The following is a 23,036-nucleotide window of genomic DNA, read 5'->3' on the forward strand; positions in this document are numbered from 1 at the left end:
ATATAATGTATGATTATATATTATATAAAATATAATATAGTATATAGTATATAATCTATATACTCACAAATAAATAATTTCTACAAAACTGTTAAAACTAGGAGATTTCTGAACATAGTATTTTAACTAGTATACATTTCCCTTGACTAATTAATTAATCCATTAATTAATAAGGTAGGCATTACTCTTTGCCAAATTTTATACTGAGCATTAAAAATAATATAAGAAAAAAAAAAGCTTCTCTTCCCTTTGAATTTAGAGTCTACTGAGGAAATGTGATACAAAGCAATAAGTGCTATAATAGATAAATGCACTCAACACCATAGAAACATAGGAAGAAGGAGCTCCTAGAATACTTGAAAAATATTGTGATTATTATGCAAGGCTTTTTCAAAAACATGTAAAGTAATCCTATATACTGAGTCCCTAGTGCAAAATCTTATATCCTGAGTTGCTAATGCAAACTGTAGGCAGATTAGCTTTAGGAGAATACAATAGCCCTTAATCATGAGTAATCCAACAAAATATGTAGACAATCTGTCATCTGCTAGAGTCTTCTAGAAGAATATAGAAGATGTTAATAGAAGGGATGAAAAACAACACAGGAATTAATGAAATGAGTATAACAGTATAGATGTATTAAAAAATTAAGCACATTATGCCAAAACAGATACAGGAAGATTTATAGATAGTTTATATAACTTGGGGCAGGGAAAAAAGAGATAAATTGGCATTAGGACAATCATGACTAGGAATATACATTGCTATTCTAAAAAAATAACCTGTGATTAGTTTTGTAAGTCACAAAGACTGGTGCCTAAACATATCTCAAAATTTTGTTGAATGAATGGATAAATATAAAGGAAACAATGCAAGATATTTGATAAGTAAAATGTTTTCAATGTTTACCGGTTTTGAGAGTAGAGAAAGAGTATATTTAAAATTTTTTCTCTAGAAACAAATTAAGTGCGCTGGATTGCACACTGTGGCAAGCACCTACCAAGTCATGTCAACAGCCCAAGAAAGAGACTACCACATTAACTTGATTTGCTCAATTTCAGTTTTCCTATTTCCATAAGTGATTGCAATTTTGACTTACCAGAACAGAAAGAGGCTTCACAGCATCAATAAATGTGCAGTGAGTATTTAATAGATGAAATTAGACCACTAAAATATCAGATTATTATTATTATTATTATTATTATTTTTTTTTTTTTTTTTTTTTTTTGAGACGGAGTCTTGCTCTGTCTCCCAGGCTGGACTGCAGTGGCCGGATCTCAGCTCACTGCAAGCTCCGCCTCCCGGGTTTACACCATTCTCCTGCCTCAGCCTCCCAAGTAGCTGGGACTACAGGCGCCCACCACCTCGCCCGGCTAATTTTTTTTGTATTTTTTAGTAGAGACGGGGTTTCACCGTGTTAGCCAGGATAGTCTCGATCTTCTGACCTCGTGATCCGCCCGTCTCGGCCTCCCAAAGTGCTGGGATTACAGGCTTGAGCCACCGCGCCCGGCCTATTATTTATTATTTTTAAAATTGACAATAAAATTGAATATATTAACTGTGTAGGACATATTGTTTTAAAGCATATATACAATGTGAAATGACTAAATCTAGCTAATTAGCATATGCATTTCCTCCCATAGTTATCATTTTTGTGGTGAGAACACTTTGCATTCACTCTCTTAGCATTTTTCTAGATTTCAATGTATTGCAAACTACAGTTGCCGTGTTGTACAATTCTATGAAAAACATCAAATGTCATTGTTGTTCAACAGAGTTACACAATGAGAACTACACTCATTGTCTGGAATCATAGTTTCAAAAAATAAATTAACTTGTTTTCCTCATGTATAATCAGCACATTATGGCAGTTCACTGATAAAGCTTTAGTTGAGATGGCAAGGTGTATGTGAGAACACAATTGCATTGGGCGAACATCATTTTTGTCTCAAAAGGAAGATTATAAAATTTAATTAGATGCTTGGGGATGTTTAAAGTGCTTTAAGTCACCAAAGTTATGCATCAACTTTAAAAAATCAACCAAGGGAAACTCACATTGTCACTTAAGTCTTCAACTCAAACTTTTTCAACTTGAATCTGTAATTTAAGAAGATCCAAAGTTAGACGTATTGGATGTTATTTCTGTTCTCCTTGATACAACAGGAAAGGGAAAATGAATTTATGTTGATTGATTTTCAAAGAGATTAGTTCTAAGGATATGCTCCAATAAAAAAGGGGATACTTAAAAACATATTATTGTCCATAATAAAAACATTGTTAACTAATAAACGAGGCATTTTCTAATCTCCTCCATAAGGTGACAGCTGCTTTTGTAGCCAAGGCAGTGAAATTAAACCTGGAATATAATGCTACTCTACACATTGGGGGGTGGGGAAAGCATAAACTGGATCAAATGATATTTTACATTTGAGACAACATGGAATAAAAATAATTGAAGTCATTTTTTTTTTCTAACTATTGCAACTTAGAGAAATCTGTGCCCTTAAAAAGCAGAATGCACTGTAGATTTTGAATCACCATTTACCAAACAGTTGGTTTTGCCATTATAATAAACCCTTTTAAGGAGCTTTAATTCTAGGTTTCAGCATTCCTGTTCTTAATCCTTATCAGCTTCAAGCTCATTAAAAACATTTAAAACAAAGAAAAAAGACCTCTTCCTAGGCTATAGAGATTGTAATAAACTTACATCTGAGGTGCAACATTCTTTTTCAGTGGATAACAAAGGGAAATTCTATGCATCTGCTTTGCGTGACTCAGATGTAAAGTAATCCTTTCAACCATATTGCTTAGTGTCTTCACTTTGTTTATTTAGTGTAGACCTACTTATTTATTTATTCAGTGAAAAGGTGTGTGTATGCCTTTACTGAAAGTGAATAACTAATAACTTAATATCCTGAAACACCCAATAGCCAACCTACTCATTTCATTTGTATTCCACAGATGCCTCATTTTTTCCTCCTCACTGCCTAGCCTGTACTGATCAGTATTAACAATGGGATTTTTGTCTCACTTGAAAACTTTCTTGTTCCATTTGAGTTGAGGTGGAGACTCTCACTTAAAAAAAAAAAAAAGAAAAGAAAAGAAAAAAACAGGTATTTTCAGTGTTTCACTGCTTTCAATATATTAATATTCAGGAACACTGCATTCATACTTCAGATAATCTCACAAAGTAGCTGTAGTGATGACAAGACCCTTAAGCAGATAGAAATGGCAAAGAGAAAATGCCACTTTCAGACATTCTGAAATGTTAAATATTTAAGAAGACAAAAGAAAAGAAAGACCATAGAAGTGATAAATCATTCCTATAACTGGATTTTAGCTACATTTGGCAAGTGGGATACTAACCATAACTTATGGAATTTTTTGCATCCCTTCTCTTGTCACTCTCTTTCATCCCCCACTCAAACTTACTAACCTAATAAAGTTCACCTACCGGCTCCATTACTCAAACTCTCAGGGAAAGGACAGTTTATCACTAGAAGACTTTCCCTGTAATTTCTGATAACCTAAATTGTCTAGGATTTTCTTCAAATCTATCGTCATCATTAATGACTATTTGAACAGTTTTTGTTCTCCTTCTATATTGTTTTACTATTAAGACTTATCACATCAATTCATTTGAAAAACAAGGAATATTTTTATGTTCTGAGTCCCTATTTACCTTAAAGTATTACAAACATTAATATTGCAAAAGAAAACAGGAAAACACAAAACTTTTTTTTTTTTTCTTTCCAAACTGTTACAAATTCAGTCCAGGAGAAGTAAGAGCTTCTTTTACTGAAATCACTATTCATGATGAGGGTGGATCGGGGCATGGGAGGTGGGAGAGTCAAAGGGAGAAGAAAGAGTTAATGCTTCCCTAGAGATTGAATTCTCTTTGCATTTTATCAATTCCTTCTTTCAACTCATGCTTTCACATGTTGCTTATACTGAAAGCATTCATAAGGGTCAGATTCTAAAAGTTTAACTTAATTTCTTAAACATTGCTTTTAACCTCAACCCCCAGTTTCCAGCAACAACTGCAATAGTTCCTAAATCACTATCATTTTTGGCTAGAATGAATAATAATACATCAATTATACGTATAGTTTGTATACAAAATAATACAAACTATTTAGTTTCCTCAATTAATAGAGTGTCTTCTGATCATCTAAAGAATTTTTTCACCCACACAATTCTTTTTTTTTAAAAAAGGTTCAAATTTCTTGTATAGAAAAACCCTCATTAAAAATGAATTTCCAACATCAGAAGTCAGAGCAAGGCAAATGTTTGACTATGATATCTGCTGAAATTCTGTTGATTGTAAACCTTTTTCAAATATGAATGCAGCATTCCTTGAAGATAAAAAAACAAAAAACGGAAATAACAGATGTTGATTGAAAAATAATATGTTTTTTACGTGTCTCAATTGAAAAACACCTTGCCAAGAACACTAAAATTTGTGTTTTTAGTACTGGTTTTCTCTTTGGTGTTATTTCTTAGAAGAACAGAATAACTAACTCATTTACAAATTCCTAATTTAGTAATTTCCTTTAAAGAGGTCATCTGCGCCGGGCGCGGTGGCTCAAGCCTGTAATTCCAGTACTTTGGGAGGCCGAGACGGGAGGATCACAAGGTCAGGAGATCGAGACCATCCTGGCTAACACAGTGAAACCCCGTCTCTACTAAAAAATACAAAAAGCTAGCCGGGCGAAGTGGCGGCGCCAGCTACTTCGGAGGCTGAGGCAGGAGAATGGCGTGAACCCGGGAGGCGGAGCCTGCAGTGAGCTGAGATCCAGCCACTGCACTCCAGCCTGGGTGACAGAGCAAGACTCCGTCTCAGAAAAAAAAAAAAAAAAGAGGTCATCTGCTTCTGAGAGTGGCACACTTTTGGGGATTTCCTGTATCTGATCACAATAAAATGGGTAGGGAAGTTGAACTGCAGAAAGAGCTGAGATTAATCAAGTGCATCGTAATTTCAGGTACATTTTGTCCACTAAATCTTTGAAATACATCTAAAATACAATTTATCCTTATATTCTTTTATGCACAAATACAGCTAGTATTTCTTCCTAACCATTCACAGAGAGATCAGGGTATGTATAACCTAGGAAAGTACTTAGAAGACTATCTCACAAATTAGGAAACAATGCTGCTCTTAAATTACAGTGTTTATTATTATCCAAATGTGTTTCAATAAAAGCAAAACCTAGAGAGTGAACATTTTAAAATTATACCCATAGGTTTCATCCAATTCTTGAAAAGATAAAAAATACATAGCCAATGTGTAAATACTTTAATATGTATCTTCTATGACTACAGAGGTCTTTACTGAAAAACAAATTAACTATCCTTTTGTGAAGTGGGAAGTGTTGTTCCTCTAGAAAATCAAGCACACCATCCAGAAAGTTGCCACTGTCAAAAAAATTTTAGCACTCTTTCTCAATACAGAGGGAGGTGAGGTTAAAAACTACTGATTTATTTGACAGAAAAGTATACAACGACATGATCATTCTATTAAGCACCTGCTCAAATTTAACTCCATGGCAGAAGTTAATCATATTTGAAAACTCGAATTGTTAGAACATATTAGACACTCAGTTACAAATACAGTTAAATATAGTACATAATGTAAATTGTGGGTTAGAAAATAATTGAAAATAGGCTACTTAGGGGAAGAAATAAATAAGAATATTTCACTTATACCTTAAATAAAATTCAATGTTAAAAGGCCAATATAAGTCCGGTCACAGTGACTCAAGCCTGTAGTCCCAGCACTTTGGGAGGCTGAGGCAGGTGGATCACTTGAGTTCAGGAGTTTGAGACCAACCTGGCCAACCTGACCAACGTGGTGAAACCCTGCCTCTACTAAAAATACAATTAGCTGTACAATTAGCTGGGTGTGGTGGTGGGCACCTGTAATCCCAGCTACTCGGGAGGCTGAGGCAGGAGAATCACCTGAAACTGGGAGGTGAAGATTGTAGTGAGTCAAGATCGTGCCACTGTACTCCAGCCTGGGCAACAAGAGCAAAACTCCGTTTCAAAAAAAAAAAAAAGCCAATATAATATAATATTTATGACTTTTAAAAAGTAGTAAGTGATACAGTAAAATAAAATCAATGGTTATGGTGTCAAATACAGCAGGTTTTCTAATTTCAGAATTTAGGCCACAGATTCTCAGAGTAAGGAGTGATCTGGCCGGGCACAGTGGCACGTCTGTAATCCTAGCACTTTGGGAGGCCGAGGCAGGCAGATTGCCTGAGTTCAGGAGTTCAAGAACAGCCTGGGCAACACAGTGAAACCCCATCTCTACTAAAATACAAAAAATTAGCTGGAAGTGGCGGCGTGTGCCTGTAATCCCAGCTACTTGGGAGGCTGAGACAGGAGAATTGTTTGAACCTGGGAAGCAGAGGTTGCAGTGAGCCAAGATCATGCCACTGCACTCCAACCTGGGTGACAGCGAGACTCCGTCTCAAAAAAAAAAGAAAAAAGAAAAAAAAAAAGACTGATCTTTGGAGGAGTGGATTAAAATCTTCAATGTACACATGCAGTCAGATTCCGATAGATTCTGATACCTCACATTCAGGTCTACCCATATCTTGCTTCTACTTTAGTTGAGAAATAGGTTGAAGTTTGATTATCCTCAGGTGTTTGGGGATATTAAAAAAAATTTATATACAATTTTATTTAACTCTGAGCAAACTCGAATGAGAAGGTAGTAGAAATATAATATTCCAAATGCTTTTGTGAGTATTTTTCAGGCATTTACTTTCTTCTTTCATTTTTAATTTAACATTTGAATTATCTGTGTGTGGCCCGACATTTCTAATATTTTACAATTTAATCAGTCTAGGACAGTTAGTTTGCCTGAAGAATTTACTGTTTTTACATTTCTTAAATAAAAAATCTGCAGAAAAGCAAATGTAAATGCAAACTCAGGAAACTTTTAAACATCTGGAAAAACATGAAGATCATAAATAATGTGAAGGGTAGGAAAAATATCAAATATAAATAATCAGATCACAGTTTATAAAAATAGTGTATATGTTGAGGTGTCTGTGCTACCAACTTCCATGCATCAACATTGATTTAAATTTTTCGTTTTCTGAAGTGAAATAACTCTGTCCTGATTTTGTGGTTCAAAATCCAGATTTTATGTTTTTCTTCCCCCATGTAGCCATTTTTGACTCTCTTTTATCTAAATTTACAGCTTTTTGTTTTACTTGGAGCATATCAAAATATTTCAGGATTAGACATTACACAGGTGAAATGGATACACTTATAAATTTTTTTATCCTGTTTAGTTTTGACAAAATAACTTGCTCTTCTATTCTAGAAAACAAGAGTAAACATATAAAAATATTTTAAAGACATAAAATATATACTAATAAAAATGGTAAAACTATTTAAAGCATTTGAACTAATTATATGTGAGATTTCAATAGGATAATTCATTAGTCCAATCCTTGAAATAATCCCAAAGCGACATGAATTCCTCTGCAGAATGAATGTCTATAGAGAGTAATCCATGGAAGACAGACAAGCCTCTTGTCATCTGTAGCCTTAATCCATTGCCTAGAGCATGAAAAGTGCCCAGGATAACAAGTGTGGGAATCAGTAAAATCAACATTATTTTTGGATTTTATTTTCTTAACAATACTGACTGATCAATAGGCTTGCGGAAACTGACAAATACAATAAGATCTGTTTGATGAGTCAATCTAGTGAAGTAGAGAGAATTCCTCCTCCCTTTTCCCTATTCTCCCCCTCTTTAAATCCTCCTGTTCCTCTTCCTCCTTCTCCACCTACATTCACACAAGCCACACATTCAAAGGCAGAGAGGGAGAGAAAGAGAGAGAGCCCTGTGCTTTCTCTGTTGGTCTGTAGACATTAAGTAATGAAAGCTCTAGTGACAATGCTTAGATCATTTTCTTAAGAATACTAAGTCACTTTCAGTAGGTGTTTATGTTTTTAATTGTGAGCCTCACTCTCTCCCTTCAATCAAGAAGTTTCCATACTATTGAAGTTGAGTGTCTGGATTCCAAGTGCTGTATCTGGAGGTGGGGGGTGGGGAGCGGTGGTAGGAGGGGGTAGGGCAGAATCAGTTGGGGAATAAAGGAGAGAAAGTTCTGTTCTGTTAACTTTTTTATACATCCCCTAAAGATTCTTATAAAAATATCAGCTTTGAGGAAAACTGAACCAAAAATAAGAGAGAAAACTGAGAGGCCACAGACAACTACTTGTTTCAGAAGGAACTAATTGGTGTTCGTATGACTGCCTGAACACATGCCTATGCGAACCACAGAAAATTTAGTAACCCTTCAGCAGCTCATGAAGACACAGAGATATTCTTTTCATGTTACTCCTTGACACTCAGCAGGGACTTTAGTGAACTTTGTCATCTTCCGCTGCCCTTTAAACCAAAACTAGGGAAGTGTCTTTAATTAATGAGATGTGATGCATTAAAAATGTTAGCCAGAGCATTCCAGAAGCTGGAAAACCATAGATGTTTTTAAATTCTGAGTATCCTTTTGAGAATCCCCTGTTGTAATTTATAATTCTCAGAGGACCTATATTTGTCTTGAACTGATTGTTGGAATGGGCTTTACTAGGAATTTCTTCCCTGAAATTGCAGTGGGACAGAGGAAGGGGGTGGTTGAGCCCAGGGGGTTTGTTGGGAGGCGGGAATGATCTCTAACAAGGCTTTAAAACCTTCAGTGGTTAAAGTTGTATTGATGAGGATATATAGACACACACACACACACACACACACACAATGCACAAGTTCAACATGATTGTATAATGAGCATGAATTGTAAATTTTGTAGGTAGCAGAATTCAGATTTTTTAAATCAAAATTGCACCCAAAAATGGCTATAAAACAACGCTTGCCTTGGGAAGTAAATTTATAGCTACATGCCTTTCACAGGCACGCCGGAGGGTTCTGCTCCCGGCTCTAATCTCTACGAGATGTTTTTTGCATGTGTTGTGTGACAGGAGGGAAGGGGAGTGGGTTGAGCTCGCCTGTTCTCCCATTGTCAGCCAGTCTAGTGAGTGTTGGGGAAACCTGTCTGTGGGATCTTGTGTCATCTCCCCCTACATGCGTACAGGAAAAGTCCGCGCTGCTCACGGTTTCTCTCTCTCTCTCTCTCTCTCTCTCTCTCTCTCTCTCTCTCTCTGTTTCCCTTTCATTCTGCTTCCCCGGAGCCGAATGAAGCAGGGAGCAGGATTAGAGTCTGCCACCGGCTATCAGAGGAGCTTAGATAAAAGGAACTGCTTCTTAAGCACCACTGCAGCAGACCTTGTTAATTTTTTTTTTTTTTTTTTTTTTCTTTCCACACAACAGTTTTGCCCCTTTTTCCGGGCGCTGGGCTGGGTTTTTTTTTTTTTTTTTTTTTTTTTTCTTTTTGGAGGGTTTGAAGTTTCTGTGCTTCAGTGACTGTTACAGAAGAAGAGGTGTTAGTGTTGCCATGAGGTCTTGATTGTCTGCATTTATGAATGAAACTGACCTAAATCACCTGTTACCTCCAGTTTCCAGATTGTTTGAACTTCTCTGGCCGCACAATACAGGAAGGAAGACTAAAGCAGCAAAGGGACCTACAGCGTCTGCAGCATGGGCTGGTTAACTAGGATTGTCTGTCTTTTCTGGGGAGTATTACTTACAGCAAGAGCAAACTATCAAAATGGGAAGAATAATGTGCCAAGGCTGAAATTATCCTACAAAGGTAAATCTTATTTTTCTTTTATTTGGTTATCTTTGTAATAACCGCCCCCCCTTAATTCCTTGAACTCCCTCCAACCCCAAATCATCAAACCTTTAGTTTAACCCGGTAAACCTATGTGATTATGTGTATCTGTCTTGGATGCTTTAAACCCTTTTAGTAAAAAGCATGTCTTCTGTTTGATATATGACAATTTAAATGCAAACAAAGAACATTTAATCACATTTGCTGAAAAGAGCTGTATGCCTGGTACACGCTGATCTGTATATCTTATTATCCTATCTTATGCCTGTTAATTTTTCCGACTTTAATTCTATTAAAATATTTTCTTAAAAATAGAAATGCAAAAATGGTCTCTTTGTAGATGTGCATGCCTTACCTATAATTACTATGATGAATTGCATTTTCTTAGTTTTAGACACGAAATGGTTAATCGTCATCATGAATATTCAGTTTGTTCAAATCTGACAATCAGATGCTTAACATAAGCAGTAGATCATGGTTTGCCAAGAGAACATAAACTGGATGGAACAGACTAGTTTTTCCACAGCGTGTTATGATTGTACAAAAGACTGTATTTGGCTAATTGTGTAAAGCTAAAGTCTTTGAAATATTATGTTATTTAATTCTATATGTACTTCAGTGAGAACTGCAGATGCATTACTGTCTACTTGCATAGGTAGTTGTGTAAACTTCTCTTTTAAAAACTATAAATTTAAGAGAGAAAAAAGAGCTTTATCATTAGTGCTTTATTTGGTTACAATGTAATGTATGTGTTTATTTTTAATGAGGATTTTTTATATTTGTTCTACATTTGCTTAGATAGATCTTATAGATAGATGATGTGTAAAGTAACGCTAAAGTAGATCCCAACATGATATACATAAATTTAATTGCAGTAAATCTTTCTATAACTCAGGTATTATTAAAATGAAGTTAAAGATTAAACTGCTTTAACTCAAGTAGTTTTACTCCCTAAGGTGTTGATTTCTTATGATTCTCAGATTTCTAAAATTGGGAGTGGAGCAGTGAGAAGCTCTAATTAAGCTTATTTTTTAGCCTATAAGTTAAAAGAAAAATTATTGAATGTATTTGTAGAGATGTCTGTCTAAATTACTTAATTCTCATATGATGGGGAACATCTTTTTCTGAATGCCCTAGTGTGAATGCAGATCTCAAATCAGAAAGAGAGATGTAATTTTCACACTTTGAATTAGAAAATTAAACACCTAGTAATGTGTTTATTTGGACTTAGTGCTCGTTAGATAAAATTCATTGAATTAGAATATTTATTTACTTTTTGGTGTAATGTTTTCCTGAGTATCAAGTTGGGAATAGACTTAAACATCAACAAACAGAAGTGCAATTGTACTTATGTAAGTTTTAAAAAATCATATAGCATTCATTATTTAGTTAATTTAGTAACTGTCTTTAAATTATCTCCATAGTATATGATATTATGTATGGTATCTGTGTTTTTATCAGTTTTGCTTTCTGTTTTCACTCCTTGACAAGGTGACATCAAATAAGTCTAAGTTGATGGTCCACTTTATCCAAGTTTATGTTCCCTATGAGTAAGTTTTACATGCAACTTTAGTTCTCAAAGATGTGACTGGCTATTTGTAATACTTTTAGTTTAACAAGCTTAAAATCATGAAAAATATTTTAAAAATCTAGGTTTGAATATATCTAAATGCTAAATACATTTTAAAATAAAATAAAAATAGGGAATTAAACTTTTTTATTTGGCAATAATTTTATTTCCATGGTAATAGGTTACTCTCCATGATAGAAGAGGCACTTGTTCTTGCTGTACGTTAAAAAGACTGCATTTAATTTGAATATCCTTTGTTGTGCACATATGCTTTAAACCTGTCTGATGAAGCAAGCAGTATTTATTAGCAAGGTGTATATATTTGATACTGTCTTTATAAGCCTTGTTTTAGTGGTGGCACCCATTAGAATTATTCTGCTTTCCTTGAAGTAAAAAACTGCTCTGCAGCTACATAACAATTCTACTGATACACCTAGAGCTCAATAATTTGCTAAAATAAACTGTGAAATGAACAACACCAAGAAGAATAAAAGGAATGGCCTGGGGAATCTTTTTTTCTGTTATTTTATTAACCTGTCATTACCTTTTTTCTCTACATGTACATTTGCTTGGCCAAAGCAAGTATGTGGTAGCCAATTGCCAGTACTTTGTTTCTAAAGTACAATAGAGATTTTTTTTAAGCTACTTCTTGTGTCTCCTTAATTAGATGTCAAACACAGTTAAAACATCCACTGCATTGCCCTTAAAAATATTCCAGCATGATTCATGAAGAGTTAAATCCCTGCCAACCTTAATTTCCCATGGTCACTTGTTTTCAAAGATCCACCATTAACTCTGTCATTGCTCAGGTTGCCAAGATGAAGTTTCAGGCAATCACTGTGCTTAGTTTCTGCTTGTCATTTTTGCCTGGTAGGAGATGAAAGAGCCTTGATATGTTAAAAAGAAGTAAAAACAGGAAGGTGGCTTTTGTAGCGGGTGTACATATCTAATAAGATACCTCTTTACTTTCTAGGAAAAAGGAATTGAATAGATGTGTTCAGGACCATCTGGAGAAGTGATAATATTAGAAAAATGGGGTATGCTGGCTTTTCCTCTGCACCAATCTGATTTAGAATCCTTATGGGGGAAGAAAATGTGAGAACTCTGTAAATCTCAGCAGTTACATGGAAATTATCCTTAAGAAACATTTACTCAGAAATACTTTTGTCATCTTTAAATATATGTAATATAGCTAAATGATAAAACCCTTCTTTTAAAAAGTGGTCCATGCATAAGTGTTTATCTCTTCTACAAAACTAGTCAAATTTCACTTTTCTCATGAAATACAGGAAAATTATATAATCTTCCACTTGGGGTATGTGATACAATGAAGTCTTCAGAAAAACCTGCATGAATCACAAGAAAATAATTAGGGTTTGGGTTTTAAACAAATGACAAATGTTCCATCATCCAATGTAATGGGCTATTCCAGGACACTGTGTGCTTCAGTTTTGGTAGAAATCAAAGACACATGCATGTCTCAATGTGATGGTGATCCTGTGAATCCAAAGGTTAAATCAATGATTTTAACCTTAACTTCATAGGAAGGACTTAGTAAATAGAACTTTAAAAAGTGGTAGACGTTCTGAAGGCTTTCTTTTTTCTATTTTCTGAAGTTTTTTTTTTCCAGTCAAGGTGTTATTATAAGAATGACGTTATCAATTACATAAAAATTCTCATGTATATTTGTGACAAGAGAAGATCATTTTATTTAGTTAAAATTTCTGAAGTAAAATTTGCAAAAGTTCTTTACCTTTTGTTCAATAAATTACAATTAGTTCAAAAGTTAATTAATATGAATAATGATTTTCTAATTAAACTTTTTGTCTTTCCTTTAAGATTTTCTTTACTTTCACCAGAGCAGTATTTGTGTGTGTGTGTGTTTGTGTGTGTGTGTATACACCAATACATTTATGTATACACATAGGCATACATATAAATATATTTCAATACATAGGAAAATAACTTCATTTTATAATTTTATAATTCAGAAAATAACTTCATTTTATAATTGTGAAAATAACCTCAGCAATCTACAAGTTGTGAATCACAATACAATTCTTCATAAATAAAATTACTGGTTTAAAATGACATTGATATTTTAAATTATATATACCTGCGTGTATATATATAAAATAATAGAGTGGGTATTGTCTTTTGTGTCCCATGAAAAGTTTTCATGGATGTCTTGAACATTCACATAACAGTATAAGATAGAGTTAGTCTTACCCTAAAAATCTCCTCACAGCTAAAATGAAATATTTTTAGGAAAGAGATGTGAGAGTTGGGGGGGAAGACACACCCACACACTTACATACATACGTACATACATGCATAGAGCAATGAAGTTATCAATTATTTGCAATGACTTTTCTCAAATACTTACTGTATATTTGTCACCAGGACTTTGGATGACCTTTTCTTCTCGAATTCCATTAACCTTATAAATCATATTTTGATTCTGAAATCTTGAATTTAAACACACTGAAAACTAGAACTTTTTATTCATCTATACAACAAGTATACCCTGGCAACATAATGTAAAATGAACATAAAATAAAACAGTCCCACATCTTGTGATACAATGCTGGTCAGATCAGATGAGGGCTAATACAAATCTCCAGTTTGTGGATACTCTGCTGAAAGCTGCCGACCTGATTGACCTTTGAAAGAATTTATACAGTGTAGACTTTAGCAATCAATAAAATAAGAAAATAACTGAGACTGCAACACAAATCCATGTAAGCCTCTAACTCACCAGCTTTAATAATGATATTCGGTCATTAACAGCTTAAATAAATATGGATACTGAATAGATAATTTTCCCAATTCTAACTTTTTAGGATTTATTTCTCTTCATATGAGTGATTTCTAGAGTTCTACAATTGTCAGTGACATGAAATATATAGTTTGCTAAAATATTAGCAAACTAAACAGATATATTCATCTGTGATATCTAATTTTCCTTTATTTTCTGATTTTAATTATTATATAAATCATATATTATAATTTGAGGTAAATTATACTTAACTTCTATAGTAAAGATTTAATGTATCTCAAGGATCTTTCAGGAATAAGTTTAATTAGAATTAATTAATATGATTGCATATGTTCCTAGTAATAAAAATTAATGTTAAATTGTTTTTATGGAGAATATTATGCTCAATGTGAATATATAATTGTATAGGGCATTAAATTTTCTATCATGTTTTCAGGTTTGTATTTTAAGAAACTTGTATTTTAAAGTTATTATGAATTTTAAGTTGTCTGTAAGAAATTATGTGGTTTAACTTTTCCCAATTTTTCTCATTTTAACTCCAGTGACACACCTTTGTATCATAGCTCCAAAAGTCAAAATACCACACCTTCACAAGCTTTGAAGAATTTCAAAATCTAAAGTCAGGATTATTCTGAATAACGTTTAACTTGAATTTTTACAAAATCTTCCAAAATGACCAATAGTAATATAAATTTTGAATTGATCATTATCCAGCAACTTTTATTTACAAAGTCATGATATCATAGAGTTACATATTAATCGACTATGACATTTGCTCTTGTCAAACCTTTATGAAAAAGTAATATGTGATAAATAATTCATTGCTGCAAAGTTATAGAGGCAAACTCTCCAACTCTCATGACAGTATTGAAATAAGTTTTGGACATGTAATGAAGGTTTATTTTAAAAAGACCAACAGTTGTAAACATACATTAGAACAAGTGTGAATCTTGGGATGGCTTTTACCCCTCATGATTTCTAAGGTACTATATAAAGGAATTATCATGATTTGCAGTTCTGTGCTTCCACTAATAGGTGGCACTAGCAATTTGTGACAGCTCTTTCATTAATTTAAATGGGCAGGCTACTAGGGTAAATATGCACAGAATAAGGTGTGCAGACCAAGTTCGGAAAAATTGGTGTAATAGTCATGAAATTTAACATTCACAAAACAGAAGCATTAGTTAAAATGAAATTTGCTAAAGATACTGATGTGCTCTTTGCATGCATTTATTTGTACATTTTGATCCTGAAAAACTAAAATTTCTAAGTAAAAAGCAAATACATATATTTTAACTTAAATAAGACTTGATATGTGAAATTAATCTGTGAAAAGTAAAAGAAAATAGTGAATGAAACAATGGTACTAAACAATTAGAATGATAGAAGCAGAGATTCATGTGCCTATATATATTAAATATTATATATTATATGATGTGTGCTTACAAGAATGAAGTAGCCTGCCTGTGGCCCATTATTACAACCGTTTGTGATTGGAGAGTAGGTAGTTGAAAAGGTAAAATAATGTTAAGAAAATTGCATTTGGTATGTTTTTAAAAGACTGACTCCTTTTAATTTCTAGGTTCTTTAACATTGTTATCTTAATTAAACATATAGAAGAATCAATAAATTCTATCTGACACAAATAAGTATGAATGTCTCCAGCTACTATCTCCCACTATTGCCAAGACATAAACATCAGTATAAATAGGCAATCCACACACTATTTCCAAACAGTAACAAAGCTGGAGTCTGTCAAACCCAGGATAAGAAAATATACAATTTATACTTGAATTGGGGAATGAAGATAAGCAAAAATAAAATTCTGTTGATAAATAGGAAGAATAGTTTGGTCTTGGTAGTTTTTACAAGCTTAGGGTAAAACCTAAAGGAACCACACATTTTAAGGAATCTTGTCATCTCCTGAATGAGTCATTAAACCTGCATTTCTAGGTTTCCCTTACTTGGAGAAATGTGGCGTGGGAAACTATGTTGACCAAAACTTACAGTAACTTAAAGTGTTGCAGCAATCATAAACATGTCTTTAGATAAAATATAACATGACCCACTTGAGTCTTCATCAGCAAGCCAAATCAAGCTTCATTCTATTGAATACGTCAATTGACTCACTCAGTCTGTGAAACTACTTATGTGAATCATCTTCTTGTGCCAGATTCTGAGGTTCTTAAGGCTGGATATGTATTATTTTTCATCTTTATATTCTCAATGGCTAGCACGGAATCATTCGTTGTTGAATGATTTTGTGCTTTATTTGGCACACCTTTTAAAAATTAACAAATAATATGTCTGTTAATAAAACAAAATTATTTCTGGAGATAGTAACAATGAAAATTTAGAATAAATCAATTCATTATGAATGAATTGTGTATTATAATATATAGTAGAGAAAGTAAGTTTAGTGTTAGGTGCTAGGGCAGTAGGATATCAGTCAAGGCATTTAAGAGTGCACAAAGGATTGTGAGAGTAATACTGTCTCCATAAACAGTATCTCCTTCTGAATCAGGCCTATTCCAGAACTGAATCAGAAAGTATCCAGGTCATATTTGATAGTCTGCAGCTAAGAGATAGGAAACGTACAATAAATCCATTGGAAGGCTCTAGGAATCAGGAACCAGGCTGAGGAATTATTGCTTTCCTTTGGACAAAAACCCTGATTTTCCTTATCCTCTTATCAGATCACAATATATACAGCCACAAAAGAAAGTGAGATTTCTACTGTAAAACCAAGTAGTAGCTAAAGATAAGTGAAAGCATCCCATTCTCAGTCTCATTGTATCTGGATGTTTGTGTAGATCAAATCATTTCTACCAAATGAAGTTGTAAGTGTAATCCTTGAGTAATTTCAATTGGTTCTTTTTCGTTGTCCATACTTTTAGGAGAATCCAGACATGGTTCTCTGACAGCTTGCTGAGATTTAGCAATTCAGAGCCTTTCTTGCTTCCCCTCCTACACTTGTCAAGAGCAACAGTTGTTCATTGCTCTCTGAGCTACATCTCCAAGTCATCCTTTTTCTTCCCTTGGCCTGCATTCCACAGCCTCAGAGTAGGATCCACTTCCATCCTCAGACTTACTCAAGAGAGTTGATGTGATAGGAAACACCATGGAAATCTTTGCTGAAGTGTGAATATGAAAAATATATGTTGAATTATTTGTTTAAGATCCTGATTGAGAGGGTGGGAGAGGATAGTAGGCTAATTTCCTCAGGCCACTTATATATAGATCTGTAGATTGGTATTTAAAATAAAATGAACTTAAAATGTTCATTGGAAAATTCTTTATATATATATGTATACGTATATATAGTCATTGTGACATGGTAGAAATATTGCCAGGAAAGGACAATGGGACAACTACTAATAGCACTGTTATTATGTACAAAATCATAGTTATTAAGCAGTACTGAAAAATGATTAACACGTAATCCAAACTCTTAGAAATATATTTGGGCATTGCTAAAACAAAGTTGTTTACACCTGAGGTCAAATCAAACTGTCAGAGTGCTTATGAATCTTCATAATATGGGTCAGAAATTTTGTTTTGTTTTAACCTTCAAATTTGAATTTCAAGAGAATAAATGCTGTTTTGTTGTTACTATCCCTTAAGAACTAGCTTAAGTAAAAGTATATTTTCCTAAGTTCTGCAAACTTTATTTACAAAAGTACCATTACTAAGTATTTCTTACTTGCGATCTATGTGTAAAATAAACACATAAAGCCACATAACTCATCTGTCAGATTCCTTTATGAATAGATTCTTGGATAAATAAAGTTAATTTAGTAGCATTTTTGAGAAAGGTGATATCACATCTACCTAAAGATTTTAGGGTGGCTTTTTAAAATAGGACACAAAGGAGTTGGGCGTTGAATGATAGGGGAAATATGAGAAAGTAAACGTAGAGAAGAATGGTAACTACTGTATCAGAAACTATTTGTGATTTGATTTTCTTTTTAGGAAAACAGCAATATATTTAAAATAATTTATATAACTTAGAGCCACAGCATAGCAGGCTAGGAACTTCATAGAGTTGACACGTGGTTGTCTATGTTTGACTGACAGTGAGATCAGGAGGGACAAGTGACACATACTTGTGAGGACCTTCTAGAGTGGTCAGTCAGTTGGGCTTCTCTATTTCTTTTTTGGAATTTATCTATAAAATACAGAAGCAAGATTATTTCTAACCAAAGGGAAAAAGAAAAGAATGTTGATTTTGGTTATCTGATGTAGAAAACACTTTTATTATCAGTTTTTAAAACTATAACATAAAATGATTTATAATGATGGTTTCTTCATGTTTTTCGAATTAACTCTTATTATTTCTGCTTTCCTTATTATTTCTTTCTTTCTTTTTTCTTTTTTCTTTTTTTTTCCTGCCAGAGTTTCTCTCTTGTCACCCAGGCTGGAGTGCAATGGCTTGATCTCTGCTCACTGCAACCTCCACCTCCCAGGTTTAAGTGATTCTCTTGCCTCAGTGTCCTGAGTAGCTGGGATTATGGGCATGTACTACCATTCCTGTCTAATTTTGTAATATTTTTTATTTTTTATTTTATTTTTTTTTTTAGTAGAGACAGTGTTTCACCATGTTGGCCAGGCTGGTCTCGAACTCCTGACCTCAGATGATCTGCCCACCTCGGTCTCCCAAAGTGCTGGGATTACAGACATGAGTCACCGCACCCCGTCCCTTACTATTTCTTTAATTCAACAGGTTGTGAATAAAGTCTTCACAACAAGTCTGGGAATATTTGATAATATATATTAGATAATGTTGTAGGTTCATGGTACCTGGCAACACAGAAAAAAGTCACTTCTGGAATTTTGTTCAAAATAGTATAATTCCTTGTACTTGAATAATTGTATATTGATAAAGAAATAAAGAAATTCATGGGTTTATATTTAGTGTATGTGTGTGTTTGTGTATATCCACAATATGCAAGTACAAGAAAAGTCATATACTGTCATTTTTCTAATTTTTTTTTTACATTTAATTGGGAATTACTGAAATTAAAACACCAATTATTAGAGCACAAGAATAAAGGATCTGGACGCAGATCTTGAGAGACAGTCTCTCCCTTTGCTTTGTGTCAGGTCTTAAGCAGTTCGTGATTGGCTGTGATCTGTCATTTGTGGTTAACCTTCCCAGGGCACGTTCCATTGTTCAATGTTGCTGTCTAACCAAGTTCTCTGCTCTTTTCTGGGCACTATTACTTTAAAAAGTTACCAAGAGTCTCCTTTCTGCCACCTTTTCACTAATCCTCCTCATTATATTGGCTCTGGACCTTAGTGCTTGTCTTGCCTCTGAAGGTGTGCACGTAATGCTTCTATTCTGTTTTTTCCACCTCCAGGGTGAAGATTATGCTCGTTGCAGGGTCTGATCAGCACACAGATGCCCCCAATATGATAGCCTTCTATCTTTCCAGGTTTGAAATATATCGGGAAAAAAAAAAAAAAAACGTATTTCTCCCCGCACCCACGCCCCCATCTTTTTATCTGGTAGTACTTCAATCTATATCTTTTGACTTCTCCAAATAAATCTCATTTACGGCTATCCTTTCAAAAACAAAATCCTGTTAATTCTCTTTTTGGGGTATGGGAAAACTTTCCAAGCCTCAAAAATGAAACCTTTTGTTTTTAGCAGATCAGTCTCAAGCTAGGCTCTCCCACACTGGCCCAGAGCTACAAAGTTTCTTACTTCCACCACATGATCCCCATGTTCAATGGAGTCTCAGACTTCTTTTACTTCCCAGGGTGCCTAGTCAGTACAGAATTAAGGTTTCCTTTGCACATTCTAGTATACAGACCTCCTCTCTGTCACTTAAGCCCTTCTTCCAGACAACTATTTAAGATCTAACATAACAAAATGAGACCAAATGATTTTAAAAAAATACATTTTGATGCCTGTGAAATTACTTAGCAAGGCAGATCAATGTCTGCTTTGCCCATTTGTGGTTCATCAGACCTAAATTAATACTTATCCGATTGGCCTTTCTCTTTAGCTGTCAAGTAGGAAAAACTGTCTCCTCTGTGACAATACTTCTGTTCACAACTATATAAACATCAGCACATTAATACTGACAGAATCTGTTTAGTCTATTTTAAGCAGATTCCATGTAAGGAAGTGAAATTAGTGATGGTATAGTAATTTATTTCTTTCATACAAATCTCAGTCTATAATACTGAGCTGTACCACACATAACACACACTATGGACACTTTCACACAAATGAATGCTCTTTTGTTCATGTCATACCACATATTTTATACTATTTAGTGTCCTTTATAGAAGGAGATCATGGCTGAATGTCTCTATTGTGCCAGAGTTATTGCCTTTTCACATTTCAAAACAGGTAAAATTTTACTTTCTTGGAATGTCCAAATGATAGCATATATTAAATTTAAAAATATATTTGATAATATGCATTATTATTACTTACTATGGAATGATAGGTCATACTCCGCTCATAGTATCTAAGTACCTACTTGTTGGCTTATTGAAAATTAATTTAGGCCTGATGAAGCACCAGTGAGCAAAGCAGACAGTGATCTGCCTTGCTAAGTAATTTCACAGGTGTCAGAAAGTACTTTTTCATATATTCAATTTAAAATTTCATATATTCAAATTAAAAACATATTTGATAATATGCATTGTCATTACTCATTATGGAATGATAGATCATACTCTGCTTATAGTATCCAAGTACCTACTTGTTGGCCTATTGAAAAATAATGGAGTTTTCATACATAGCTACTGAAACAAATTTCACAAGGACAGGAGGAACCTTAGAGTGACAAAAACATTGAATAGACTCCGAGGCTTTCTAGGTGTGGGGACTGCAGCATGGTATTTTCTTTTTCAGCTTCAGTTTCCTCTTTCTTAACGTGGGGAGAATAGCTACCACTTAGAAGCTGTTATAGAGACAATGTAAATACGAATGTAGGGTGCCCAATCAGTGCTTGATACATAGAAGATATTCAATAACTATTAATTCCTTGAGGCAGATTAGTAATGCCTAGGATTTGGATTACAATGTTTTGCTCCCTTGTAGTGGTCTACTTGTGTGTATTCTCCAGCTGTTACTTGCTTTGGAGATTATATTAAAAGTAATAACGAGGGGCCGGGCGCGGTGGCTCAAGCCTGTAATCCCAGCACTTTGGGAGGCCGAGACGGGCGGATCACAAGGTCAGGAGATCGAGACCATCCTGGCTAACCCGGTGAAACCCCGTCTCTACTAAAAATACAAAAAACTAGCCAGGCGAGGTGGCGGGCGCCTGTAGTCCCAGCTACTGGAGAGGCTGAGGCAGGAGAATCGCGTAAACCCGGGAGGCGGAGCTTGCAGTGAGCTGAGATCCGGCCACTGCACTCCAGCCTGGGCGACAGAGCAAGACTCCGTCTCAAAAAAAAAAAAAAAAGTAATAACAAAAACTAAATCACAAATATTATATGTATAGTGTGTGTCTTTCAAGGAAATGTAGCGTAATACCATGAATGTCTTAAAATATGAAATTTGTCGGTAGCTGCTAGTCAATTAAGACATGAGGAAGCTTTGTAAAATGGTAATGTTTCAAGTAAACAACTGATGAGAAAACCTGAGTCTAACATTAGGATTTTCAGTCTTTCACCTACATTTAGGTGAAGCTAAATGTCTTAACCGTAGACTTATTGCTTAACACAGTTTTAATGTGTTAAGCATAAATTCAATGTAATTTGTGTAATTGTTTTCAGTGTAATTTCACTGGAATCATACGAGTGTGTACATAAAGTTAATGATGAGGATGAAAGGAGACCTAATTATTAGTTTTTCTGGATCTGAGTACCTACTGAGCCAGGCTGAGCAAGGAAGCACCTGTTTCTTCAGGAAAGGGTTGGCTGCATCTCAGACTGTAAGTTCCAATTTATGTTTTCAACATGAACTGAAGTCAGTCATTTAATATTCAGTAAAAATGACCAGGAAATGACTATTTTTATTTGCTTCTGTACTTACAACATATCCTCTAAAATGGTGTAATGGTTGCCTTGAATATCATTTTGTTATGACTTGGTCCATGAAGACACAACATCCTTCATGACAACTTAAGTTGAATCCACATAGGAATTATTTAATATGTCTCCAAGTCTGAATGAAACCTTGTAGATATAAAGTCTGAGTCTAGCTGACTAATTCTGTGAACCACCTGTGATCGCAAATAACCCATTTGCAGGAAAGAGGATATTCAGTCACTCAAGAAAATAAATTTGCAGTCTGAATCTAGTAAATAGAATGAAGAACATGTTGAGAGCAACTTAAAGGGGCTTTTGTCTAACAGAAGACACTTGGAAGCCAGACTCAGAAATCTAGACGTCATTAGAAAAGGAGGTGATACTAACCACAGTCAGATTTTATAGAGTTTTTCTGGAAGACAGAAATTCTTTTGGAAAACACTTACGCACCAACCTAAGTTTCTGAGGCACTCTAGACAAAGATGAATTTTATTTCATTGTGGCTTTAGCTGTACTACAATGCTCATAAACTATTTTACCTTATGCCAGACATGTGGAAGCAATCAGTATATGTAAATGATATGCGAAGGTGAGGTATAGTTTTAGCTTAAAAACTTAGACTGTCTGTGGTTATAAATTATAACCACATCAAAAAGAACAACTTCTTAAAAATAGCAACTTAAATGTAAAAATAATCAGTGATGAATTTGTAAAACTACTAGTGTTTTCTTAGTAAAGTCCAACAAATGTAAATTATGGTTCTACTTTACTGTTACATTACTTTTAGGATACAATATTCAAAGACAAATATTTTTTTCCTTAAGTAATTGTTAAAATGTAAGTAGCTGTAGTTAGACATAGTTACGTCAGTCTATCTCTGAAAAACTACTTTTGCCAAGAGTAGCATTTTAGACTGACTACAGTTAACTTTCATTTTTAAAAAGTCCCC

The 23,036-nt window shown here is 34.3% G+C and overlaps 1 protein-coding gene across 1 annotated transcript in view; it reads left to right on the forward strand.

Moving 5' to 3' along the window:
• Window positions 1-9,189: 9,189 nt before the first annotated feature.
• SEMA3A (semaphorin 3A) overlaps window positions 9,190-23,036 on the forward strand; it is a 218,681-nt gene continuing 204,834 nt past the window's right edge. Inside the window, exon 1 of the mRNA XM_023226680.3 lies at window positions 9,190-9,725. Coding sequence (XP_023082448.2) covers window positions 9,614-9,725 — 112 coding nt within the window. The 5' untranslated portion in view covers window positions 9,190-9,613. The remainder of the gene's footprint in view (window positions 9,726-23,036) is intronic.

This window comes from Piliocolobus tephrosceles, chromosome 8, assembly GCF_002776525.5.
Source record: "Piliocolobus tephrosceles isolate RC106 chromosome 8, ASM277652v3, whole genome shotgun sequence".
NCBI lineage: Eukaryota > Metazoa > Chordata > Mammalia > Primates > Cercopithecidae > Piliocolobus > Piliocolobus tephrosceles.